This window comes from Uloborus diversus, chromosome 6, assembly GCF_026930045.1.
Source record: "Uloborus diversus isolate 005 chromosome 6, Udiv.v.3.1, whole genome shotgun sequence".
In the NCBI taxonomy this organism is placed as follows: Eukaryota; Metazoa; Arthropoda; class Arachnida; order Araneae; family Uloboridae; genus Uloborus; species Uloborus diversus.
The window spans coordinates 147243882-147268714 of record NC_072736.1 but is presented as its reverse complement, the minus strand read 5'-3'; the positions used below and the strand labels follow the sequence as shown (position 1 = coordinate 147268714).

Below are 24833 nucleotides of genomic sequence, written 5' to 3'. Positions count from 1 at the left end.
AGAGCGGCATGGTAGCTCTAAACATTTAGTGGATGTATTTAATAATTGTATTATACAAAAGAATTATTGTTAATGCTGACTCATGCAGTCAAACATTTAGTAAAAATGCTCACATTTCATAAACATTAAATATTTTTTTCATTCTTATTACAGAATATTGCTTTATGGCATATGTAATCAAATATGTTTAAAATATTACGATTTTCCCCGAGACAACCTTTTTTGAAGATGTTGTTATAAAAGTGCGAAAACTTTTTTTTCTTCTCTTATTTACTTCACTAATGCATTTTTATTCGACCCTTAATTCTCCCATGTGGCTTATAATTCCCCCTATGTGGGGTATTATAGTATTTTACACATTTTGCTGAATATTTCTCTAAGATCTTACTGACATGTGTTTTTTTATATATACTAGTGATGAAACAAATATTCCGTATTCTCCCTATCTGACCTCATAAAATAATTGGCTTAATAGTTCATCGGAAGAAGCAAGTTTTATTTTATATTATATTTTGTCTTTACAATTAAAAAAAAGATAGAAAAGCCCATTATATGTCAAGATCAGTGGCGCACACAAGGGAGGGGTCCAGGGGGTCCGGACCCCTCCCATAGCCTTTACTGATTGATTACGATTCTATATATTTTGTACGTTGAATAATTTCAAACAAAAGTTACAATAATTTTAGTTCTAATTAGTGAAAAAATTTAAATCCTCACGTTAAAAGATTTTTTAAAATATTGTGCAGTTTTCCTATAACGAATTGCCTATAAGAAGCAGAATGGTGATTAAAATGAATTCACTATAATAACCATGTTTTTATTTTTCTAATTTCAAATTAAAATGAGATTCTATGAACTTGAATCCATTTTTTAGTTATGTGAAAAGTAAAAGAAAATTATGTTGCTTTATGGTTATTTATTTAAGTATATATTTCATTAAATAATGCTAATTATTTATTCAATAGTTTATTTTTTACTGTTTCTCGTTCCTGGGTATTGAGAAAATAAAGTCAATATGTTTGACGGCGTATTGGGGCATGAAATGAGAATGAGGCTTTCTACTTTGGACCTTCCCCTTGCAAAAATCCTCCGTGCGCCACTGGTCAAGATGCAAGGTCAAAAATGTCTTTCTTCAGAAAGCAATATTTAAATGAGTGGCCCTTGCCTAATTTTACTCCAATTTGGAGAAGATAATCAAAATTGATCCAAACCTGTGATGCAAGAGAAAAATTAGGAGGACCAGGTGACATATTATTCTTCTTTTTTCCCGTCCCAGTGCCTGCATTATTTACATTATTGGTGGCAGATGACTTCCGCTTCCTTCTTTTACTAGGTGGACGTTGTGTTTCTGAAAATACAGTCGATACTCATAAGATTTAAGTAAATAAAACTATCATTCTAGTAAAATCATTTTGTTAATAATTAGTAACATTTAAAACAATGCAAAAGTTAACTGGATAATAGTATATGTGAATCAAAAATATGCATGTATATTTTTTGCATAGGATAAAACTAAGTCACAAGTTTGAAAATGAAACACAAGAATCAACTTTGAAGCTCTACATAAGCCTTTTTAGGGAAGAATAATAAAATATTTTTTTCAAAAAGAAATTAGTTCAATTTCTTTTTTATGCTGACAAACTGCCACATTTTGTGTTGTTATTATAGCTTTCACCACAACATCTAAAACGCGAAAAATGATTCTGATGTAAGATCACAACCACTCACCACTCAAAAGTTACAGAAAAGGAAATTTATTTGAAATACAATGAAACCCAAATATTATGTTTCTCGTGGGACTACGTTAAAAAATATATAAAATACAAGAAATACACAAAAAGCAAAAACTGAAGGTAGTTAAAATGACTCTTTTAAAAGGAATAATATCTATATTTTACAAAAACAACCTTATATATAATTTTAACACTTTTTGTTGCGAATCCAGGCGTTTAAGTTGAAAATAGCACATGCTAATGGATTGCTTTTTAGTCATTGAGTTCAAAGTAAATGCAGTTTCTTCCGGGATTGAAATACTCCCCGGTTTTTTTCCCCCCTGGTCTTTGTGAGAAAGAAATGTCTTTCTCTATATGTAAGCTCTTCAATGCAAATATTGAAAGAAGCAACGAGCTGTGCTTCCGGTTCTTCTCTTTCATCTCGTATTACAGAAAACTCTCATTAGTATACAGAAAACTGGGACCTGATGAAAAAACGGAAGTTTGGGTAAAACGTAGATTCAGGGGACATAAAATCGGGGTTCCACTGTATATACAGTGACAGATCTTTGATTTTTTAGAGCTGAAGCAAATCTCTAAAACTACTGCCCTTTATAATCATCTGCCTTCAAATTTTTATACAGGGTTTCATCAAAAGAAAAAAAAAAACCCACAGAAATAGGGTCAAGTTTCACCTGAAGAGAGGGCCTGGTTTGCTCTCTTCTAAATCCAGCACTGTGTGACAGAATTAAAATTTTAAACGAATTAAATACTACGACATTGAAATAGGTTACAGCAAATGGTGTTCATTTCACACTGGTTACAAATTATTCATGACTGCTTTAGCTGTTTTCACTATCCTCAAGCTCAGAGATATTTAACGAAATTTCCAAAGAATCGATGTTAAAATTGTTAATACAGTTGAACTCTTATTAGGATCACGTTTAATATGAAATCAAGGCTAAAAAGAACATTTTGTTTGCTAAGTGTTGTTTGCAATATAATTACATAAAAAATTTCACTTATGATACGTACAGTAAATTGAAAGTCTCGGCTAAGACGAACAAAAATGTCTGACCTCTTTACTTAAAATGTTCATGGTTGAATACTCTAGTTTTCTTTTTTAGAAATTATTTATCATTTTGTTAGGTAGTAGAAGTCCCATTGTGTAAAGAGAAGAAAATATTAAATATCTTACATCTTTACTAATAATAAAGCTGAAAGTCTCTCTGTCCGGAGTATGTCTGTACAGGGTTGGCAAGTTTTTGCCGGGGGCGGAAAAAACCACGGTTTTTGCCAAAGTGGCAATAATAGATTTTGTGTTAACAACTTACGGACAGTTTTTTTCCTTTTTATATCAAAGTAAAAACATAAAAAGATTTTGATAAAATTTTAATTCAATTATTTTTATAGTTTTAAAAAAAATTTAAGGTTTAACTTACTTTTAAAGTTATGGAGCATTTTTACTTTTAAATTTTTAAACATTAACATAAAATTTCAGTTAGTAGAAGACAGATAATTAACTTACAATGAAAATGTAATTAGCTTGTTTATTATAGCATTTTTTACAGAATACTAAATATCTATATAAAGTATACTTAATCAAGATGCAACTATAAAATAAAAGAAATAAAAGTTGGCTCATTCTGAAAAAATTATTTTAGCAAACATTTTAACTCTTAAGTTTTGCAATCCCAACATTTGTTTTTAATTTATTTTTCACCTTATAAATTAGAAGTAACATGGAGAGACGTAACTAAAATATTAAAGTGCATCATTTATATTATATTGTCACTATTTCTTGATTAACAAGATAATGCTACTTTATTTGCAATTAGGTTTTTGCTGTTTTTTTCCATTTTTGCCATGGTTTTTTCCACTGTCCCAGCAAAAATACCTTTTTGCCGGCAAAAAACCCAACCCTGTGTCTGTAGCATGTCTGTGACACGCACAGCGCCTAGACTGTTCAGCCGATTTTCATGAAATTTGGCACAAAGTTAGTTTGTAGCATGGGGGTGTGCACCTCAAAGCGATTTTTCGAAAATTCGATGTGGTTCTTTTTCTATTACAATTTTAAGAACAAAAATATTATAAGATGGACGAGTCATTTAAGAAATTATCATAACGTGGAACCCGTAACATGGGCACAAGCCAATCGGCGAGATACGAAATTATCATAACATGGAACCGTAACATGGGTACAAGCCAATTGGCAAGAAAATTCACCATACATTTGTAAATATACAGGCGAATCGAAAGACCTTTTAATTTTTTCTATTACGGGCAAAGCCGTGCGGGTTCCACTAGTAGAAAATAAAGCTGGTACATTTGTTTACCCGGTGACGTTTTAATTTACTCTTAGATAAAACTGTTCCATCTTCCATTGTGGATTACAACCTATTCCGCGATTGTCAATTATCATATTCCTTTTTCAATAGTTTTCAAAAGCATTCATTTATAAGAAATAAGTGATTTTTTTCTGAATGTAATAATAGTTCGATATTGCAACCAATGGCAAAAATGTTAAGTTGAAAGTTGAATCTTAGGTGTAAGTTGAATTAATACATCAATGAAATGTCCTTCATAGTCAGCTGTCCAAATTATTGATAAACATGAGGAACCACACTATAGTAGATATGTTGACTTTCTTGTGGTAACGAATCCCGCAATAGCATAATAAATGCAGGGATGCCCCCCCCCCCCCCAATGAGAAAACTACTCCTCAAAACATACCCCTAAAAATTTCAATAGAGCACCCCCCCCCCCCCCTGTCAAGTGGGCACCACTGATAAATGGTCAAGATGAATTGTTTTTTTGTAATCAATTTGCTGGCATAAATTCATTACCAACAAAAAAAACCATTCAGAATGAAAAATTATTTCACTGTAAGATATGATTTTGTTATATATTCAGAAAAAGAGAAAATACTGGTAATAATTAAAGAATTCCAAAATATAATTTTTAATCACATTTGCATAACCCACACTTCAATAACAATCTTAATAGAAATGATTGCACACCAAAATCTCAACAATTTTGGGCACAACAATTAAATCATCAATGAAGTCGAAATAATTCACATATATGTGAGCTTCACATTTGTCCTAAATCACATCACACAACTCAATCAAACATAGATTAAAAAAGAAGATCCTTAAATTAAAATAAATCAATAAATAAATAAAAATTAAAGAAGCCATGCAAATTCCACCACCAAACACATGCACCCTAGAGCACAGTATGAATTAGTTATAAAAGAAACCTTAAGGATTTTTTTTTAAGTACCAGATGGAAGATATGTAATGCAATAAGTTCAATATTAAATACATAAAAATTACATTATATGAATTAAAATAAAATTTTATTCCAGCCTTTATTATCTGAGAAGCTCTACGCACATTTGCAAAGTAAACATGAATTTGCTCTATCTTCAACTATATGTATTTTATAAAAACAAATATTATTTTACTCTATAGACAAAATGACTTTGATTCTAAGTGCAGCAAATACATAACGTCTCAAATATTTAAATTTATAATGCATCATTCAATACAGTGAAAAAACGAGTTATTTAATCTTTATCAAATATCCTTTTACAAAAATTCTAAAAATTTTGTTTCTTGCTCATGATCAAATTATAATTTGAAATACAAGTGTACAAAGACTGGTAAGAAATATCAGAAAAAAAAATCAAATGATTCAATGAAAAGTTTTTAAAAAAATTCTTCAGAAAAAAAGCACTACATTTTCCATCTGGAACTTTCTGAAAGTTGATATCTCACTACTACTCAAGTGTATTTATTACGGCCATTTTTTTTTTTTTTTTTTTTTTTTTTGCAAGGAAAGAAAATTAAAAAAATAAATAAATCAACATTTAATCTGTTATTTTAATAAAAAATGTATACTGTTAAGTCAGTGTGAAAAAAGACTTCTGTGCAGGTAAATTGTTGAAATTTGTACTGGATGGAATTTTTCAAATTTTGAGGCAGAACTTTTTAATCATTGGAGAGTGGCATTTGGAAAAATTGAAAATCAGAGTATCTTACACTCAAAGGACAGTTTAAGGTCCTATTTCATTTGAAAAGTCAAGTGCTGATCATTGCGCATCACAGAGAGATATCCTGACAGAGATCCAGACAAAGTTTGAGCTTTATTATTTGTAAAGATTTTTTAGGAAACATTTTTGACTAAAAACTAAGCAGAAGCAAAAAAAAAAGGAATGATAATGAAAGTATGTAAAAAGTTTAAGATAGTTTTTTGTAAAAAAAAGCACATTAGATTAGTAAAGGGTTCCAAAAATATATATATTAATTAAAAAAACATGTATGCAAATTGAGGGTAAAAATAAAGTTCAGAACCTATGCCACTTTTTCGTAATTTGTGAGGTATCAACTTTTCTGACCTATTATCCACCACCACCATCACCATTAGAGCTAAGACCAAGTTAATTCATTCTATGTAAGACCCATATTTAACATTGTCAGACATACCTACATCCTGCTGCATTTTAAAGTCATTCGGCCCACCACGATGAGAAGCACCTAGTGAGATTAATGAATGAATAAGCCAGCATCGCACCAAGCTCCACAGTGCCTTCAGTCCTGTGCACCACTCCAACAAGCACACTCACAGACAACCACACACACACAGTAGAAAGTCTGCGCTTGTATACGCAGCAACCAAAATAATGTGCAGGTCAAATTGGTCAACATTTCTTTTTTGAATTCAGTGCATATAACTTGAAACAAACAGTTAGGGATACTGATGTAAAAACTAAGTAACAAATGAAATAAAACTGAAATCTTTTGTGCCAAGATATAATGCAATGCCAATTCCAATTTTAAAAAACGGAACAGATAGGGTTGTTTCAAGGCTACTTGTAACATTTTCTTCAGAACAGAATGTTCACCTACGGGTTGACCAAAAAGTTACTTATCTAAATTGTAAAGTTATTCTTTACTTTTTACATTGACTTGACTTTTTCTGACAATTTGACACTTTTGATAAACTAGCTGAAACCACAAAACTATAATTGGTTGGTTGGTTGAATCCAATTGATTAACAAAAGAATCAGACAAAATATTATCAACTCGGTAATAGTTGTCGTCAAAAGCGATTTTGCAAGTTTCAGATGCATTCTGGAGATATTCGCCAGGAAATCTGCTGTATTTATTACTACATAACAGAAGTCACCAATAGATGCAGATTAATACTACATACCTTTTTATATTTGCACTTTATTTCATTGGGTAAATAGATTTACTGTAACCAATTTCATATAAGCAAATCTCTTGTACAAAATTTACACCAGAAAAAATTTTCGCATGAAAAAATCTTCTTAATACTGCTTGTAATTTTACTTTGCTTTAAACTTTTATTTACTTATTTATTTCTGCACAATTTATGGATCTCATTCGCTTGCCTTTTAGATTTTTTTTTTTTTTTTTTAAATATTCATTTAGTATAATTTTTTGTACAAACTTATTAAATAAAGTTTCACTTTTGTCCAAATGAAGCGCAAAAGGATATTTTAAGTCATTTTACTTGTTTTTGGACAAACGCACAAAAGTTATAAATACATTCTAAACAACTTTTCCCCTTTCTTTTCATTTGAACTTGGCATTGCAGTCATACATAGTTTTACTCATAGCTAAAGGGTTAATTGGCTATTTGCATCAAACTAGAGTTTAATCTCCAAAATATCTTTAGGAATGAAGTAAGTCAAATTTTGAAGAAAGAACTTTTGAGGCAATTAATGTTTCAAAAAGAATAAATCATTGTAAAATTTAGGAAAAACAAAAGAATAAAAGAAAATGACACAGAAAAAATATAAAAAGACAAAATATTAAACTGAAGGGATGTGAATATTGACTTATAAGATGAAACTATCAAACATCTTCATTTTGTACAAATGAAATCAAAATGGAAGCAAACAGATTAAGTTTTAAAAGATTTTCTAACAAAACTTATACTTTACTTAAATGAAGGATATTAGTAAAAACCAACAATTAAATCACATTGACCATAAGTTATTTTCTGTATAATTAAGCTCAAATTTTGTAACGAATAGAGAATTTTTACTAACCAGGTGGAGCTACCATTCTCTGCCATTTCTGAAACAAAGTAGTTTTGAGACAGTCCCTTGGACTAAGGGCATAAGCCTTATGCCTGGACATAAGCTCTTGCATGGGTTCTAAAATTACACATAACTGCAAAAAAAGAGAGAAAATTGTTTACTTCAACACAAACAGAAGCACATTAAAATTCTTTTTAACAGAAAGTTTACAGGTAGCGTTAAGAGGAGCATTATCGTTCATATGTTAAAGGCAGAGAATTAATATCAAACACAAAATAGAAAAGATCAAAGGCGCAGAGAAAATATTAATACAGTCAACTTTCAAGTCCTAAAAGACCTGCTAAAACCTTCGAATTATTGGTTGTTTAAGTTATAAGATGTTCCCACAGCCTTCTCAAGAGCTTGGGACTCAATGAAAACTCCAAGATTAAAGAATATTCGAGCTATAAGACACGAGTTATTGAGAATTGACTGTATTATTTATCTTAATACTGCTTGCAGTTTTACAGTCACAAAACTTATATTTTATCTGTGCTTTGCCAGTGCAGTTTTACATCACATTCGCATGCAAAAAGTAAATAATGTTTTATACTTTATACGACAAATGTTTATAACTTACCCTGAGATAATTGAGTGTAGAATTTGTGAGCCCTTGCCTAGTGATATTTTTGGATAATTGTTCGAGCATTGCTGGATCTTGTTGTTGAGCCTAAAGAAAACAATTTTGAAAGCATTAAAATGATTTTAAGAATGCCAATGGAAAAGAAAATGTTTGAAATTTAACATTACTAACTAGCATTAATATTTTGAAAGAAATGAAGCATCCGAAGGTCTTTTAACCAAAAACCTTGTTTACCTGAAGTTGGCTTCATTATTTTTCTTTCTATTAAGTAACAATATCCCTTGTAGGCCACCCGGGACAGCAAGACCGGCAGCCAACACAGAGTTATCCACACATTTCTGTTATGCCCTACCTTCACCCACATACCCACTAGTAAATTTTTATATATATTTTTCTTAATTCAAAAGTGATTGAATTTTAAAGTAAAGTTTTGTTTAAATAAGTAATCATTTTAACTATACATATATGCGTTCAAAATTAATTGTATTATTAATAACTAGAAAATAGCCTGTCAATTTATGACGAGTGAAAGTTGCTCCTACATTTGAACAAACAATTGCCTGTTTGGTGATATTTTGATAGATGAAATTTTCCCCCTAACTCACCTTACATGGTTTACACCAAAATGGTATAATAATGCTCTGCATTACTTTGGAACATTGTTATAATGGTTAAAACAAGAGGGTTATTAAAACAGAAAAATCTTTTTTTTTATACCAAAAAGGATTAATGTACGAATCGTGACATTATGTACCTTTGAATTCGAAATTTGCGAGTTTTATGTTTTTTTTTTTTTTTTTTTTTTTGCACTAACCTTTAACTGCAATATTGCCCTCAAAACAAACTCAAAGGGATTTTATTGAAATACTAGAAAATCGCTTGTCATGGTATGACAGGTAAAAATTGCTTCAACATTTGAACAAAGCTATTGCTTGTTTGGTCATATTTTGATAGTTGACATTTTAACCCTAAATCCAGTGGATTAACCGCAAACTCCAGTCATATAAAATGTCATATGGATTAAAGCCAAAATACATACTGTAATGTGTTTTATTTAATTTACATTGTGTTTTCTGATTTGTGCAATATTTAATGAGCCAAATTCATTGTATATAATTAAATTAATATGTAATTAAAACATCATTCAGTAATTGTTTTGTACATATGTACATGTTGAAAATCCACAGTTCAAGTTCCTGTAGTCTCCTGGGAAGCATTTTTTAAATCTCCACTTAAATCTCATATTTTTGGGTAACTGAAGAGGGTTGGCCCAACCACTTCAGTTAATTGAGGTTCTACTGTAATTATATTTTAGAAACAACTTGCATAAATTTTACTTAATATTTTTGATGTAAGTAAAACTAAAGCATTCAAAGAATATATTTTTTATTTCTTAATGAAAACCTCAAGGAGAAATGGTGACGCACATCAGGGTTTTAAAAATAATTAAGAAAAACCTCTCCAAACAGTGAAATGACTTCTTTAAGAAAATAAAGAAAAGAAAACACTATATTTCATGAGTTCTACTTTTAGTGAAAAAAATGATTCAACTTGTGTTGGTTTACAAATTTTCAGTTTTCAAGAAACTTTTTTTTGAAGTTAATTTTAAATTTTTAGCAGCAAATCCCAAATTGAATCATCAACTTTACTTCTAAATTAGCAATGATATATCATCAAGTTTGCTTTGTTGAAAACTTAACACTTTGTTTATCAAAAAATATTAGGCTTCAACCATTGCTTGCAGAAAAAATTTTCTATCCCTAAAACATCGGCTATTTTCTTTGGTTTTTGCTGAACCATTAGTCCACTAATGGGAATTTTCCTTGTTCTAGCCTTTTTAAGCCATTCCAGAAGTTTTATCTTATGTCAACGAATATACCTGTAGTTCTGTACACTTCAAAATAAAAAGTCAAGACTGCAACTTTCTAGCCAATTTTCCTGTATTATACTCAGGCAACTTTCTGTTCGTTAATCTAAAGTAAAATAAATTCAGGTTGCTATCATCACAGTAATCTAATTTTGAATATGAAAATAGCAAAGATTTTTGTTTCTAAGAATATCAGAGTCCTCATAGATTACTATAACAGCCAATGGGAGAAATGTTAATCCCCCTCCCTCCCCCAACACTAGAAAAAGACATGCTTTCTTCAAGAGGATGGATGAAGGGCCTTGTGGAGATTATGCTCCGTACCAATTCTCAGAAGGAATCTTTGGAAATCGCCACTTCCACCAAAATCTACTTAGAAAATACTGGGGGGTTCGCCAGTCTATTTCTATACCCAGACTGCCGATTACCTGGTTCCTTATGTCCAGTTTGAAAAGTTTTACAGTACTTTTTTTTTTCTGACTCCCTTCAGACGACAATCTAGAAAAAATTTAGGTCCGTTCACAAAATTCAGGCCCCTAAAAACGGACCCTTCACTGAATTCCGACCCGTAAAAACGGACCTTTCACAAAACTCCTAGACTAACACTCACTGAAAGTTGTTTTATCTCCATACCATCTAGCCACTACGAGCAGAATGAGGTGCGCGTCAGCATCAGAATTTCGGAATCGGAGGAAGGATGACGTTTGCCTCTTGCCTCTTGACTTGCACCTCTCGCTGATTGGAGGGATATCGAGTGCGCAGCGTGGCTACCAAGTAGAAATTGTTGGCGGATGCCTTGTTGCATGGCGTATGTTTCATTGTGTTCAATGACTTAAACAACGGACTAAGATAGGAATGCAGTCTTTACTTTATTAAAAGCTTTTATTTCTACTCTCAAATATATTAAAGAGTGATAAATATCACTTTAAGTTGTTTTTAGCCATTTTTTCCTTTATACTGTACTAGTCTGAATAATCATGTTTCTTAGCCATTTTATAACTTTCGAACAGAAAGCGCACGCGGAGCGAGTGAAATCAGATTTGTCAAAAATTAAGTTATACTTCAGTCTCTGATTAAGTATTTTTGCAGACAAAAATACATTAAAATGAGTAAAAGCTAGTCTTTGACTAAGACATTTGAAATTTGGCTATCAGTTTTAAAAATTGGCTAATTTACTGGCTAACAGTTCGAAATCCTTAGCGCGGTCCCTGTTTAGCATATCTCATCAGAATATCTATCTTTAACATTCAGTAAACACAATAACTGCTGCACCAAAAAAGGAACAAGCATAACATTTCTTCGGAGCAGCTATTATTTTTTTTATAAACCATGAATTTGTTTTGAAACAACTTTAATGACAAATAAATGTATATCCACACAAACCTGTGTTACCTGCAATGCAATTAAGCTACGGGGCACCAATTCTCGATGCTGCCTGGTAGCGAAATGCCATGATTTAATGCGCATCAAATCATCAAATGTGAACTCCAATATTAGCCTTCCTTCCGTGCACACCTTCAAAAAATAAAACTCATTTTACAAATGTGTTTGATTGCACAAAATTATGTAAGAATTTTCATAAGATGGGATAATGAATCATCAACTCCTTGTTAGAGAAATTTATTACTAATTATTAGTCAAAATATATAATCATATTTTATATCGAGATTTTCAGCTTTTTAACAATTCGAAATTGAAAGAAAACAAAATCTAAATAAGCTCCCTCCTCCTTCTCCTCATTATTAATAAAAAGAATTGTACGACATTTTATATTTTAAAAGAAAATTTTAAAAGTAATGTGCTTATTATGGTTATCCAATGATATTAGACATAGTTAAAATTTAAAACTGTCTACAAATCCAAAAAATTTCTTGGTTAAATGTTCCACAAAAAAATGCTGTGTGGGTACCACTAAACAACCAGAACGGTTTCTTTTTTCCTTTCAATTATACCTACTAATTTTTCAGTACTATTACTTGGGGGTGTTCTTTTTTAAATTGTGAGGTATTACATTTCAAGTTTTGCTGTTTTCATTTTTCATTAATTTTACAGGAAACATTTTAACATCAATTTAAAAAAATCAACTTTAAAGCTGTAATCAAAATTTGAATATTAAAACTGGGGAAAATACTTAATAATTGTCATTAACGAATGAAAATAATTTGCACTTAACAAAGTACAGCTCCTCAAGTTTTAGATTGGATTAACAATATAGGCTAATCTTTTTGTATATGTTAAAGAATTGAGTGAAAATTTAGCTTTGTAATGAAATGAATTTTTCAGGGATAAAAAGCTTATAATAAAACTCACCACTACAGCATTATCTTTGGCAAGCTGCTCTTTCATAAGTTCATTTGGATATTGCCCTCCCATAATCTAAAAGGGAAAACAAAGCTTTAATTCTCTATTAGTATAACTCCAATAGAACTCAAATTATCCTAATTATATTGGGGCTCATACTGATTTGGGAAAATTTAAATGAATGGATAAAGACGGATGAAATTAAAGAAAAGATATAAACATGTAGAAAAACACATTTTTTTTTAAATATTTTGTAAAATTAAAGATGACAAACATAAGATACAGTTCTGCAGTGAAAAAAAAAAAAAAAGAAAAAACAATTTCAAATTATATTATGCCCTAGTTCACTGGGATAATTATGATCACTGCCATAGGTAGTGCAAAGTTACAGAAACTGCAAATTTTTATTTATTTATTTTTGCATTTTTGTTGTCAATTGTCTTTTACCTTCACCGTACAAGCTTGCTTATTCGGTTTCCAATGAAAATAATGCTCAATAAAAGTAGCAAATGAACCATATTAACTACATTTCTCTGTAGTTAAAATGGAATCCAAAATGACTTTCTTCAAATGTTTTGAAAACTCATTTTTACAGATACTGTGCTTAACTTTCCCACAGAAGAACAGCACAGTATAATACATTCAACATGAATTGTTTCCTTTTCCCCCCATTATTTTCTTTCCAAATATTTATAAGTTCTCCCAAAAATTAATAAGCTTAGTGAATAAACATGTTTAAATATTTCTGAAGAAAAAATTCACCCATTTACTGCTTTAAGCATATAATGTTTCGAATTTAAGTAGTTTTTCAAATAATTTATTTCAGGGTCGTCCAAAAGAGGGTTCAAGTGGGACAACTGCTCAGAATGTATTTAAGTTGCCCAGGAACTTAGTTTGTGAGTGATAAACTATTAAAGAAACTGCAGATGAAACATTACTTAACCCAACATCATTGGAGAAAAAATATTAAAAATCCATCCAATTGATAAATGCATATCACAACACCCAATAAAATCTTAAAATATCAATAATCTTACTTTATTGTACATGGGTTTCCCATGATGAGCTACCATTGTGCATTGATCACAGTCTAAGGTTATAGTGGTGGTATGAAAAGATTCTTTCGGATGCTTCAGACTAAAATACAAATCTGTGACATCGCCTTCAAATATACTCCTGAAATACCGGGGAATGAGCGTTCGTCCAATGGCTGTAAAAAAATCATGCATTAAATGAAATTTAACATAATAAGTAGCAAATGTTTAAAATTCTTCCCAAGAAATAGGTTCTTACCAAGAAACCTTACAATAGTGTAATAATGGGAAAAAAAATTTAATGCATAGTAAAACATGCTTATGAGCACATAAATTATTTGCCCTTGTATTTCCTTTATCAAAATATGAAGTATTGATGTCTGCCGAAACTTTGAGGAAAGTTGGCAAATTTAGCGAGTTTCAGTGAGTAACGGAAGACATATTTAAACACGATTTTGTAGATGGATGCAAAGAGTGAAATTGGGCAATAAATTCATCTTCGAATCTTTAAATTTGGCACTTTTCTTAAAATATCTGCAGACTTTAACAGCTTATATCTCAATAATGGAACGGAAGATGGAGGTCAATAATTTTTGTGTAAAAAATAAGTCATCATATGCTCCTTCGATTGCTACCTATTTCAATTTTGCACTATTTGTGTGGTTCCCTACTGCATATTAGCAGTTTTCTTTTTCAGGTGGGAAGGGGAGGTCTATTGAGTGAACCAGGTAAACGTTAACATATACAGTCGACTCCTGATCCAACTTACGCGAAATGGCTATAACGCGAATTTTTCAATGAGTTACGAATTTTAGAGCTAACGCGAATTTTTCGCCACAATATGATTTTTTTTAGAAGGAAGTATCAGCTTCGTTATTGGCGACCAAATATTGATTTCATTGAATGTTATTACGTCCCTTTGAGCATCACTCATAGTCAGAGTTCCCATGCCAAACTAGTCTAGTTCATCAAATAACCATAATGGCACCCTAGTGTCACCATGTAAAGTTCGAAAATGTGAAGAAAAAGAAAATTTCTGATAAAAATATTTAAAAAGGCTAAGATTCTCGATATGCTTGAACAATTACAACACATCGAAAGTAACGCGACAATAAGGATGAGTGAATCTTCCATTTGTAAAATTAAAAGTCAAAACAAAAAGATGTTCGTAAAAGTTTATAACTTAGTTTCAATATTGAAGCTTGCACTGCAGTCTAGCAAAGTAAAAATTATGAAAATGGAAGCTACGCATGCACTTGCATTGTGGATTAATAAAAAGATCAGGTAAGAGGAGATGTAGCCACAAATTGAAACGTTTTAAATAAAAAGTGAAGCGTATTTAAAAATGTATTAGATAAGAATAACGATCTTATCTTGGAGCATAAATCATCCCTAGTATCCTCATTTTTTAACTCGTACATATTGCTACTGTATCTACTGTACAGAACTATTTCATGCATCATTTTAATTTTACTGCATGCAGTGGTACCGTGTTGTTTTATTTTATATTTTTCATTCCCATTGGTCATTCATTTTGTGCATCTTAAGCATTTTATGTTGAATAACAGTTTTTTATTTTTTGAATACAGTAAAAGTTCAGTTCTTTATGGAAGAAACTGTAATGGTTAAGGAATGCTTTAGAGCAGTTTGAGGGGTGTTTATAAGTGCCTAAAAATATTTGGTATGCTTTAAAAAATTTGTATGCATATATCTTTCCATAATGCGAAATTTCAACTAACACGAGGAGTCTTGGAACGCATCCCTCACGTAAGTCGGGACTCGACTGTAGACTTTATTCCTTAACTTTTTCTGTATAAAATCCCACTCAACAAAAATCCCTCGTATGGGATGTTCCCGCTGATCGTCATTAGCGGACATACGTTAAAAAGATTGCAAAATTTCTCATCTCAGATTTTCTATTTTTCATATATTTTTTTAAAGAAAACAGCCAATATAAATGGAATGACTTATGATAATTTTCAACTGCTATTGTATGATCAATGAACAGAATAATCTAAGAGTTTATGTTGAAAGAAACGGGAATAGAAGATTGAGAATAGCTTTATTCTTTGTGTTTACTAAAGTGAATGCTCAGGCACCTTTTGAAACTTTGAGTTTATCTTCTGATCCAAATAGCCCCAAACAAAACTTTTTTTAAAATTCATTCTGTATTGAAGCTGCAAAATGCTTTTGGCAAAATCACTATTCCCGGAAGACTTTATTTTTTCTTTTCGAGGCATTGATTCATTTTTTATAACAATGGCTAGTACTTTATTATCACATCATTAACCAAATGGTTTATTTAAAAAGAATCTTGCTTACATAACAGAAATTTAGATACTTTAATGTTAGTTTTACTTCTTAAAATAAATAGTTCATATCTTCTTTAAAATAATAAGACACACATTATTCCAGCTAACAAATGGAAAATTATCTTTCTCAATGTTAATGTTATGCTTGTTAAATAAGTTTTGTGCTGCACAATATGCAAAAACTTTGTTAAAAAAAATATTTATCTAAAATGTTCAAGCAGTAAAGGAAAAAGAAAAAAAAAACTTAACTACTCCCACTACTTTTAAATATCCTACTTGAAATTTTGGTAAGAGTGAGAGAGACTCTGCTTTAGTTTTTTCCTAGTGAGAACCCTACTTATAAAGCTAGTTTTGATCTAATCGGTTATGAAAATCATAAAACAGCTCATATTCTTTGGTTTCCCATCCAAATATAACACTGATCAATATCGTTTTTTAACATGTTATACAGTAGACCCTCGTTTTACGCGGGGGTTACGTTCCACGGAAATGAAGCGTAAACTGAAACCGTGTAAATTGAGACCTAATAGTAGTGTTAAAAAAGGGTTTAGGTTCCGAAGATAAAAAAATACTTCATTCTAGTAATGACTAATTGTAAAATAAGTTTAATGTGTACTTATATAAATTTTCATGCACAACATGCATAAAGAAAACATAAATTAATTTTGTGTTCTGTTTATAAAGAGAAGTTGGCTATGATAGTCTTTTGGCAGTCATTAAGAATTTCCCTCTGTAATTCTTTGCAGAGCATTAACGCATTCATGATCACTTGCGTCATTTCCATGATAGAATCTTCCTTCACTAACAAATCAGAAAGTTCATTTCTATTGTCTAGGAATGGCTCATAATTTTCAATGTGAACGTTTTTGGTTGTGTGTCACTGACGTAGGTATCCTCGTAGGTTTTGTCCTTCTTTGTCACTCCTAAAAGCTCTTCTTCCAGTGAGTTCTGAACTGTGTGAGTTTAATAATTTTACTTCTGGAAAGAGCTTTGGAACCAATTTCATAAAATGTCTCCAGTGGCTCAAGCCCGATCATTAGCATGCCAAAATGCAGTTTATTACGTGTAATCAGCAATCTTTAGGAAGGAGTTTGGATTTTAAAAGAGGGTAAAATGTTATCTGTTTGCATTGTCGCATTGGCGTAAAACCGAAACTCATCCGTGTAAAAAAATAAAGGTGTCAAATCTTAAACTGCGTATATTTGAAACGCGTAAAAAAAAACTGCGTAAATCAAGGGTTTACTGTGCTGCTTTCACAGGAAAGCTAGACTAGACGTAAACAAAGAAATGCGCCATTTGGCGACGTCAATAGGGCGTTCAGCTTGAACAAGAACAAATTGGTACCAAGCACACAAAGAATGAAAAAATTATTGTTTTTTTTTATCCTGGAAAAATTCCTGAAAGTTGCATAGTACCAAACTTTCCAGTTCCCTGTTTGTTTACTTTTGGTCTATCTTTTCCATTAAAACTGCATAGGGACTTCAGGAGCGTAGCTGGGAACCAAGTACACAAACTCGAAATGTATGTTGTCAATAAAGCTGCATAGGTCTTCATACAAAAATTATTGTAATCACAAAATATTCAAATTTTGGGACATTGAATACAAATGAAGTTTCCAATGATTTTTTTAAGCTTTCATTGTGAATATATTTTGATCAAAGTCAATTTTCAAAACAGTTCTTTACTTACTATATCTTTTTGGACCATCTTCTAAACAAAATGTTAACGTTAATGTGGCATCGTCTTCAAAGAACTCTGTAGCAAATGCATCCCACCATAAATTATCACTATCCTGTAATTTTCAAATACATTAAACTATAGCAGATGGAAAATTTATTTCATGATCACAGCTTTAAATGCAAGATACATGTCACAAAAAATACACTTTAAGAGAATAATTCTTTAATTTTCCAAGCATTATTAAAGGTCCAAAATCTGAACACTAGCAGTATATTTTTTTAACACTTAGGTTAAAAAAAATAATTGAAAGCTTGATAAATACTACTTCAGTCATTTAACAAGATATATTTCACCACTAAAAGTATAAGGAGGTGGACTAAAACAAATGTTAATTAAATTTCTTTTTATCATTAATACAGTGCTAAGAATTTAACATGTAAGAATTCATAAATATTTTCTACTGTATATTTTATAGCTTTTAAATAATTATAATTGACTAATTATTAAATGTTAGTTGAGCTAATTGTTAAACATTAGCAGTCCCAACCCCAACATGTTAGGCATATTTTACAACAAAATTTTGACACCCAGATTTCCAAACCTAGGTGATGACTGATGATACATTTGACGTTAGAAAAGGTAAATTCTCACTGCACAGGTACAAAGTTTTGGTTATAATCAAACCCCACTTAAAACTTAAATCACAAGAGTTTCTACTTTTATACAGGACTCTCATTTCAAATTTTCTCGGGTGAGGGGGGGGGGTTAAAAACTGTATGCAAATTATATTGAAAAGCAACAAAGGCCATGTTTACTTATATGTAAATACATTGATTTCAGAAAGCTCCGTGTCAATTCCCCCCCCCCCCCTCCTGAACTGAACCCTTTAAGTGTTGGGCCATCTTTTATATTTTTCCTGCTTTTCATAAAAGGCTGCCCAATGCCCTAGACACACCATGGATCTTTGTTGGAATCCCTGCTAGGCCATGAACATCATTGATGTCTTCAGCAGTTCAGCACTTCTGATGATCCTAATCATTGATTGTATTTTTATTCAATTTTTAAAATTTTAATCACTATTTATTTATTTTTACCGCATCTGTCTGCAATTTACTTTTTTTATACACAGCATTTTAGCTTGACAATATAACAATACTATGATTTCACAACCTAATTTAAAGCTAGTCTTGTCATTATGAGCTTAAATTGTTTTTGTAGATACACTTCATCATTTTAGTGAGAATGACACGATATAACTTTGCAACCATTTGTTAACTCAACTACTATCACTGCGTTTATGTCCTATTCGTTTTGAAATTTCATTGCATAAAGTATTGCAACATGCTAAAAAGCTCATCGTTTTACCCTTTATCTCAGAAACTATACCAACTACACTTCTGAAATGGCTACTAGTTTCATTGGCCTACATATTTTAACCCAAGATTTTTACAGTTGAAAATTTTACTTCTAATTTTCACGGCAAGTGTTATAAAATTATAGTTGCAGCAAACTTCAAGAAATTCTTTCATTAAAACATGTACTTAAAGATATGCTAAAAGTAAGAACTGAAAATTTTAAACAACAAAATCGTGTTTGGGGGACCATAATTTGTTGTCTTTGAAGAGCCTTGAACATCAACAACATAGGAAGCTTTTTCTCTAAATTTTGCTAGAAATGCTTGAACTAGAAAGTCTACTGATTATGGGAATAGTTAACAGTTGTTTTTCTACAGAAATGAAATCCATGATCTGAAATGAAATGTGGGAGGAAAATGCCAAGATACACAATAAGAGAAAAATACATTTCATACATGTGCTTTTGGGATATAAAGAATCTCGGATAAAAAGCAAAAAGGTGTAAATTTGGGCAACACTGTAATGTAGAAGATTTTTGTTCAAAACAGTGAAAAAAAGAAAGCTTATACAATTGTCACTCCCTCTCCTTTTATGTAAGAACAAAAGAAATTATGAACAAAAGAAGTAGACTAGAGTGAAAATTATTAAGATGTTACGCATTTAGTTTTTCTGAATATTTCAAGATGATGCACGATTTTCTTTCTTGGTACATATAAGAATAAATTGAGAGCAATAAAAAAGAGCGGGAAATTTTACATTCTAATGGCAATTTGTTCAGATGATTATCCATCAGAAATAAATCGTCCAGAAAGGTAAGCTTCTGAAATTAACACTTAATTCACAATTAATTTCCATACAGTCCACATTTCTAGCAGATTATTTAGAAACAATTGTTCCCCTTTCAAATTTTTCATAAAATTATTATTTAGTATGCTTGTCTTCCTAGTTGACTAGAGAAGCTTTTGAAACCATTGAAGATAAATTATTCTTTTTTAAAGGACTGTCAAGACTGTCGAGGAAAAAAAAAGAGATTTGAAGTTTCCTTGAAACAATTATAAAAGTCACTTTTCGAAAATCAAGATTGTGGACTGCGCAGTGAGATATTTCAATCAATTTCATTCAAAAAAAAAAAAGAAAAAAAAGATCAAAGATGAAATACATACCTCAGTTCTTTGCTGAAGACGTTTGTTCATTTCATAAATCCGGTAATCCGGCTGTCCGAAATACGGAGTATGCCTCCTGAAATATGAGGAGAAAGGCGATGAATAGAAAGGGTCATTGGGTGGACCGCCGGGGATGCCAACCCCGGGGTTAAACATGGGCTTCATGAACAGTTTAAATTTCACATCATTCCGCGACAAAAATCACTCAACTTCCGAGACTCAGGGTGCGCGTCAGGCAGTTGACATCTTGCGCATTCCCACGTGTTCCAAACACTACCCTTATTTCACACATAAGTTTCAATCGCGAAAAACTCGTAACGCAGGCATCGACTTTTATTCTAGCCCAGACAGGCATGTGAGATTGTACAACAAAACATGAGGTGGAAGTGGAAGTTGTTGGCCAAGGTACGGATCAGCTAAATCCAAACCAGCCATCGCGCGCCCCTCTCTCTCTTCTCTTCTCTGCCCCGTTCTCTCCCCCCTGCGCGTTCTCATCCATCCATCCATTCAGGGTGGGGGGGGGAATGGGGGAATGGATCGCCAGCAGGGCCCTCGCTTCGCTGGGAGCAAAAGGGGGAGAGGGCGGGCTCCTCGTGTACCGGTATGACCTTGCACACGGAGCGTGGGTCCAACCACTCAGCAATAGCGCGCGGGTGTGTGGATTGGAAGATTTTGGGGAGAGTGAATGAAAGGTAGTAAATGCGATTGTGATGACTGTCCAAAGGTGTTATTTATTTAGTCCATTTCCTGTAGCTCATAAATATCACGAAAAAAATCATATTTTGCCAAATATTCCTGGTGCCAAAAGGGGCACTCAGAACTTAAATTTCTGGGAGGGAGAAAATTCTTAATTTACCGAATGGAATTACAAAATACGGGTATCCTTAACAATTAACATCAGGCCATCATTTCAAAGTTTTCTAGGGGGAATGAATTCAATGCATTTTAATGGGAAAAACATCGAAATGCAAGGAAAAAAGCAATTATTACTTGATGTTTTACAAATCCAGAAAGTGGTCAATTGACGCCCCCCCCCCTCCTGATTACCCAAAAGACAGGTCTAACAATCAGGGTCAATTGATGCCCTCCCTCCTGGGTTTTAGGAACATAATGAAATTAGGCAGTTTTGCACGTATTTTGTTATTTCCCCATAAAATGTATTTAACACAAACCCTTTTCTCTCCCCCCCCCCGCCCCCACAACTGAAAAATCTTGAAATGACGGACCTGCTTGGCATACATACATCTAATGAAATGAACATTCGGAAAATAAAAAGTTGCAAAATAAGAATTATGTTTCCAAATTTGCTGAATCGTTATATAAGAATTATGTTTCTAAATTTGCTGAATCGTAAAAACAAAATTCGCCGAATAAGGAAATTTTTGGGAGGTCACAGTGACCTCCCACTAGGTCATCGGGACGTCTCTGATTGGTGATTGCCAACTTGGTTTTGAAAGGCATTAAGGGTCTGTCTACGAATGATATTTGGGTTTTAGGGGGAGTCGGGAAATCGTGACAAGGGGGGAAAAGGGGTAAGAAGAAGTGTGACATTGCACACTTGTTATAAAAATATACTTATGAAAAATAGCGTGACATGTGACAAGGGGACGGAAAGGGTTAAGGTAAAGTGTGACTTAGAGGGAAGTGTCTTCAAATTTCTTGAAAAAAAGTGTCCAATCATTTATGGAAAGCACTGAAATAAATGTCAGAAAATAACAAAAAAGCATTTTCCGACAAAGCTAAATATGACTGCTTTGGCAGGACTTAATTACAATAGCAAATTTACTTCCAACACCGAAAAGAAACCGAAGCAATAGGAACAGATCCGCCCATCATTCGAATTTTTCCAGATAGCGAGCAGGGGGCAAAGGCTAAAAACTGAATGCAATTTTTAGCGAACAGCAACCAAAAACACGCCCACTTATATGTAAATCAATTCGTTTCTCAAACCCGGAGATATTGCCCCCCCCCCCCCCAGGCCCCTCTCAACCACCAAATGACGGGTATAACTAGGAATAGTTTTTTTTTTTTTTCATTTTCAATGTTTGTTTTTCTTCTACAAGTTCTCAAATATCATAAGTTTTTTTTTTTTTTTACAAACAGACCCGTCATAGAACTGCTGGTTTAGAGGGTGAGACAGGGCGGAATGGCTTCCTCTGGATATCCTGGGCGGTCATTCCAAGCTCGTCAGCTTGCGAGATCGAGATTTTCGCTCACGTGATCGGTTGTGACGTAGAAATGTCGCAGAGTAGCATTTTAATCTACTCGAACTTAGCTTGCGGCTTGGTTCGAGTAGATTAGAATACTACTTTGCGACATTTCTACGTCACAACTTATCTCGTGAGCGAGAATCTCGATCTCGCAAGCTGACGAGCTTGGAATGACCGCCCTGTATCTAACGGTACCATTATTGAGATGGTAGACATTGACAGTCCGGAGGAGATAGGTAGATAAGGTTGCGAAGACAAAGACACACACACTTACAGACGTGAACAGCTTTTAATAATATAAACGAGCATACAGCATAGATATATCATACATAACCAACATGAAATTTTAAGAAACATTAGTCATTTTTTATAAAATGCAATATTGTTTTCAAATTTTTCGAATAGTCAGACGAAACTTGCCGAATACGTAAATGTTTTGGAAGATCACAGTCGCTTCTAATCGGGACGCTCCTGACCTTTTATGCAGGGGTGCTCAAAAAGGGGGGGCAAGGGCGCCCATATAGGAGGCAAATAGGGGCTCGAGCCCCTCCCCCCCCCTTAGGAATTAGAACTTCCTTGCTTTTAGTACTTTTTTCACTTTACAAAAATGTAAAAACATTTCTTTTTCAGTCATTAATGAATAAGTTATCAAAAATTTCAAAATTTAATGACCCTAATCTGTCCTGAAATCGGTTTCCATGGGGAAAATATCCAGCTAAACCATGGGGAAGATATCAGAGCCCCCCCCCCCTTATAATTTTGCATATGGGCGCCCTTGGGAGGGGGCGGTATGGCTAAAGTTACGCCATCTAAATTGTGTGTGGGGAGATTGTTTTTCAGAAGGCTTTCTTTTTTTGGATGGAAAAATTCAAACTTGTTCAACAAGAAATACATGCATAAATAATACTTTTTGACGTACTTCTTCCAAAATTTAGTTGCCATGTCTCTTTTTCACTAAAAATAACCTCAGATATGGGATGGAGTCAGTGTCCTTTGCAAAAAAAGGTTTAACCGATTTGATTTCCTTAACAAGTTTCTGTTCTATGAATAAGTGTGGAAGGTGGGTAAAAAATGGCTAGAGTAAATATTTTTTGGCTGTTCATTATTTTTCTCTTCTTTATTTATTGTGTGCGAGAATTTTGACCACTACGCTCTAACCTTTCATGGATTCATGTGCACCGAGAAAATCTTTAAGAACTACCTATAAGCTTGAGAATAACGTATTTTTTAGCTCTTTACTCGGCAATTAACATGTTTTCTTCATGAGCTAGCTTAAGTGTGTGTAAGATATTTCATTTCACTTTACTCCCATTCTTTCTACTATTTTGAAATTGACTGTTCTTTCAGTTAATCATAAGATGATTTTTGTCGGACTTTCAATAATTTTGGCTCCTGCTGATGAAGTAGAACAGTCAGTTCCAAAGGTATTTTAATTAATTTTCTTAAATCATTTTTACTTTCTTTTATATCTAATACGATATATGTAAAAAAAAAGTATTAGATACGTGAAAAATCTCGAATTTTGAATATCGATGTTTGCTGAATTGCTGAATCCATTTTGACCACTAAAGCCACAAAAAACGCCCTTTCCCCATCATTAAGTGTCATCTATTTAGAATTACAATTTTTAAAAAGTTACGGGGGATAGCTTCTGAACCCTCTCTTTCCCTAACATAATCAAAGACAAGGCATAGTTGCGTTTTTGGAGTTTTAGCTTTGAAAAACAGCCTGGAGAAAGCCACTGATCGAAACACTTCTTCCATTAATTTTTTCCGAAAGTATATACCAAAACTACGTTTTTCAAAGCCACAAGTTCGAAAAATTTCTGGAGGAGCACCCCCCTCCCCCACCCCCCACCTCTTCCTCCACTCTCGCCAACATCATTAAATCTCGTCTTGAATTTGGTTTTCATGGCTACAATTTCTAAAGATTTCCGGCGGAGGAGATCTTCCGAAAACAATTCCCCTTAACCCCTTAACGTCATGAACAGTCGGCTATATTTGATTTTGGAACTCAACGTTTTTAAGACTTCAATTTCAAAATTTCTCCGATGGCGACCGCCAATTCTTTTCTCCCCCTAACAACACCAAGGATCATTATATCCATAAAATAATATCCCTACTCATATCACAAGCAGAAGACTTTAAATATCCAGCCTAAAACTTTCAAAGAACTTTTATTGCCATTGGCATTGTATTTACCAGCTATCCCAGTTTTATTCAACTTCTTTTTCACTTGTATACGTTGTTCATTTTAATGTTTTTATATTAGTTTCTATATATATCAAAATTGTTCCAGCGAGTTGGTCGCTCCTGAACTGTTCCGTTCCCCCCAATGCCCCAATCACCACATCCGGTTAAATACCCACCAGGGTTGGTACGGCGGTGATTGGCGGGGGTTAAATAAATAAATAAATAAATAACATCACCTAGGATGATCTGAAACTGCGTTTTTAAAGCGACAAATTTGAAAGCGTTTTAGAGCGCTTCGTATCATAATCT

At 32.7% G+C, this 24833-nt stretch overlaps 1 protein-coding gene across 5 annotated transcripts in view; it reads right to left on the bottom strand.

Annotated features, from left to right (window-relative positions):
- LOC129225179 (LIM domain-binding protein 2-like) overlaps positions 1-24833 on the bottom strand; it is a 132186-nt gene that overhangs the window by 10035 nt on the left and 97318 nt on the right. For 2 of the 5 annotated variants that reach the window (XM_054859741.1, XM_054859742.1), the window contains exons 3-11: positions 20123-20198; positions 17614-17716; positions 13616-13788; positions 12588-12653; positions 11661-11792; positions 8408-8497; positions 7798-7921; positions 6203-6253; positions 1212-1348 (exon numbers count right to left, since the gene is read on the bottom strand). In XM_054859741.1, the coding sequence (XP_054715716.1) occupies positions 1212-1348; positions 6203-6253; positions 7798-7921; positions 8408-8497; positions 11661-11792; positions 12588-12653; positions 13616-13788; positions 17614-17716; positions 20123-20198 (952 nt within the window). The remainder of the gene's footprint in view (positions 1-1211; positions 1349-6202; positions 6254-7797; positions 7922-8407; positions 8498-11660; positions 11793-12587; positions 12654-13615; positions 13789-17613; positions 17717-20122; positions 20199-24833) is intronic. The other 3 variants (XM_054859743.1, XM_054859744.1, XM_054859745.1) reach the window with 3 other exon arrangements.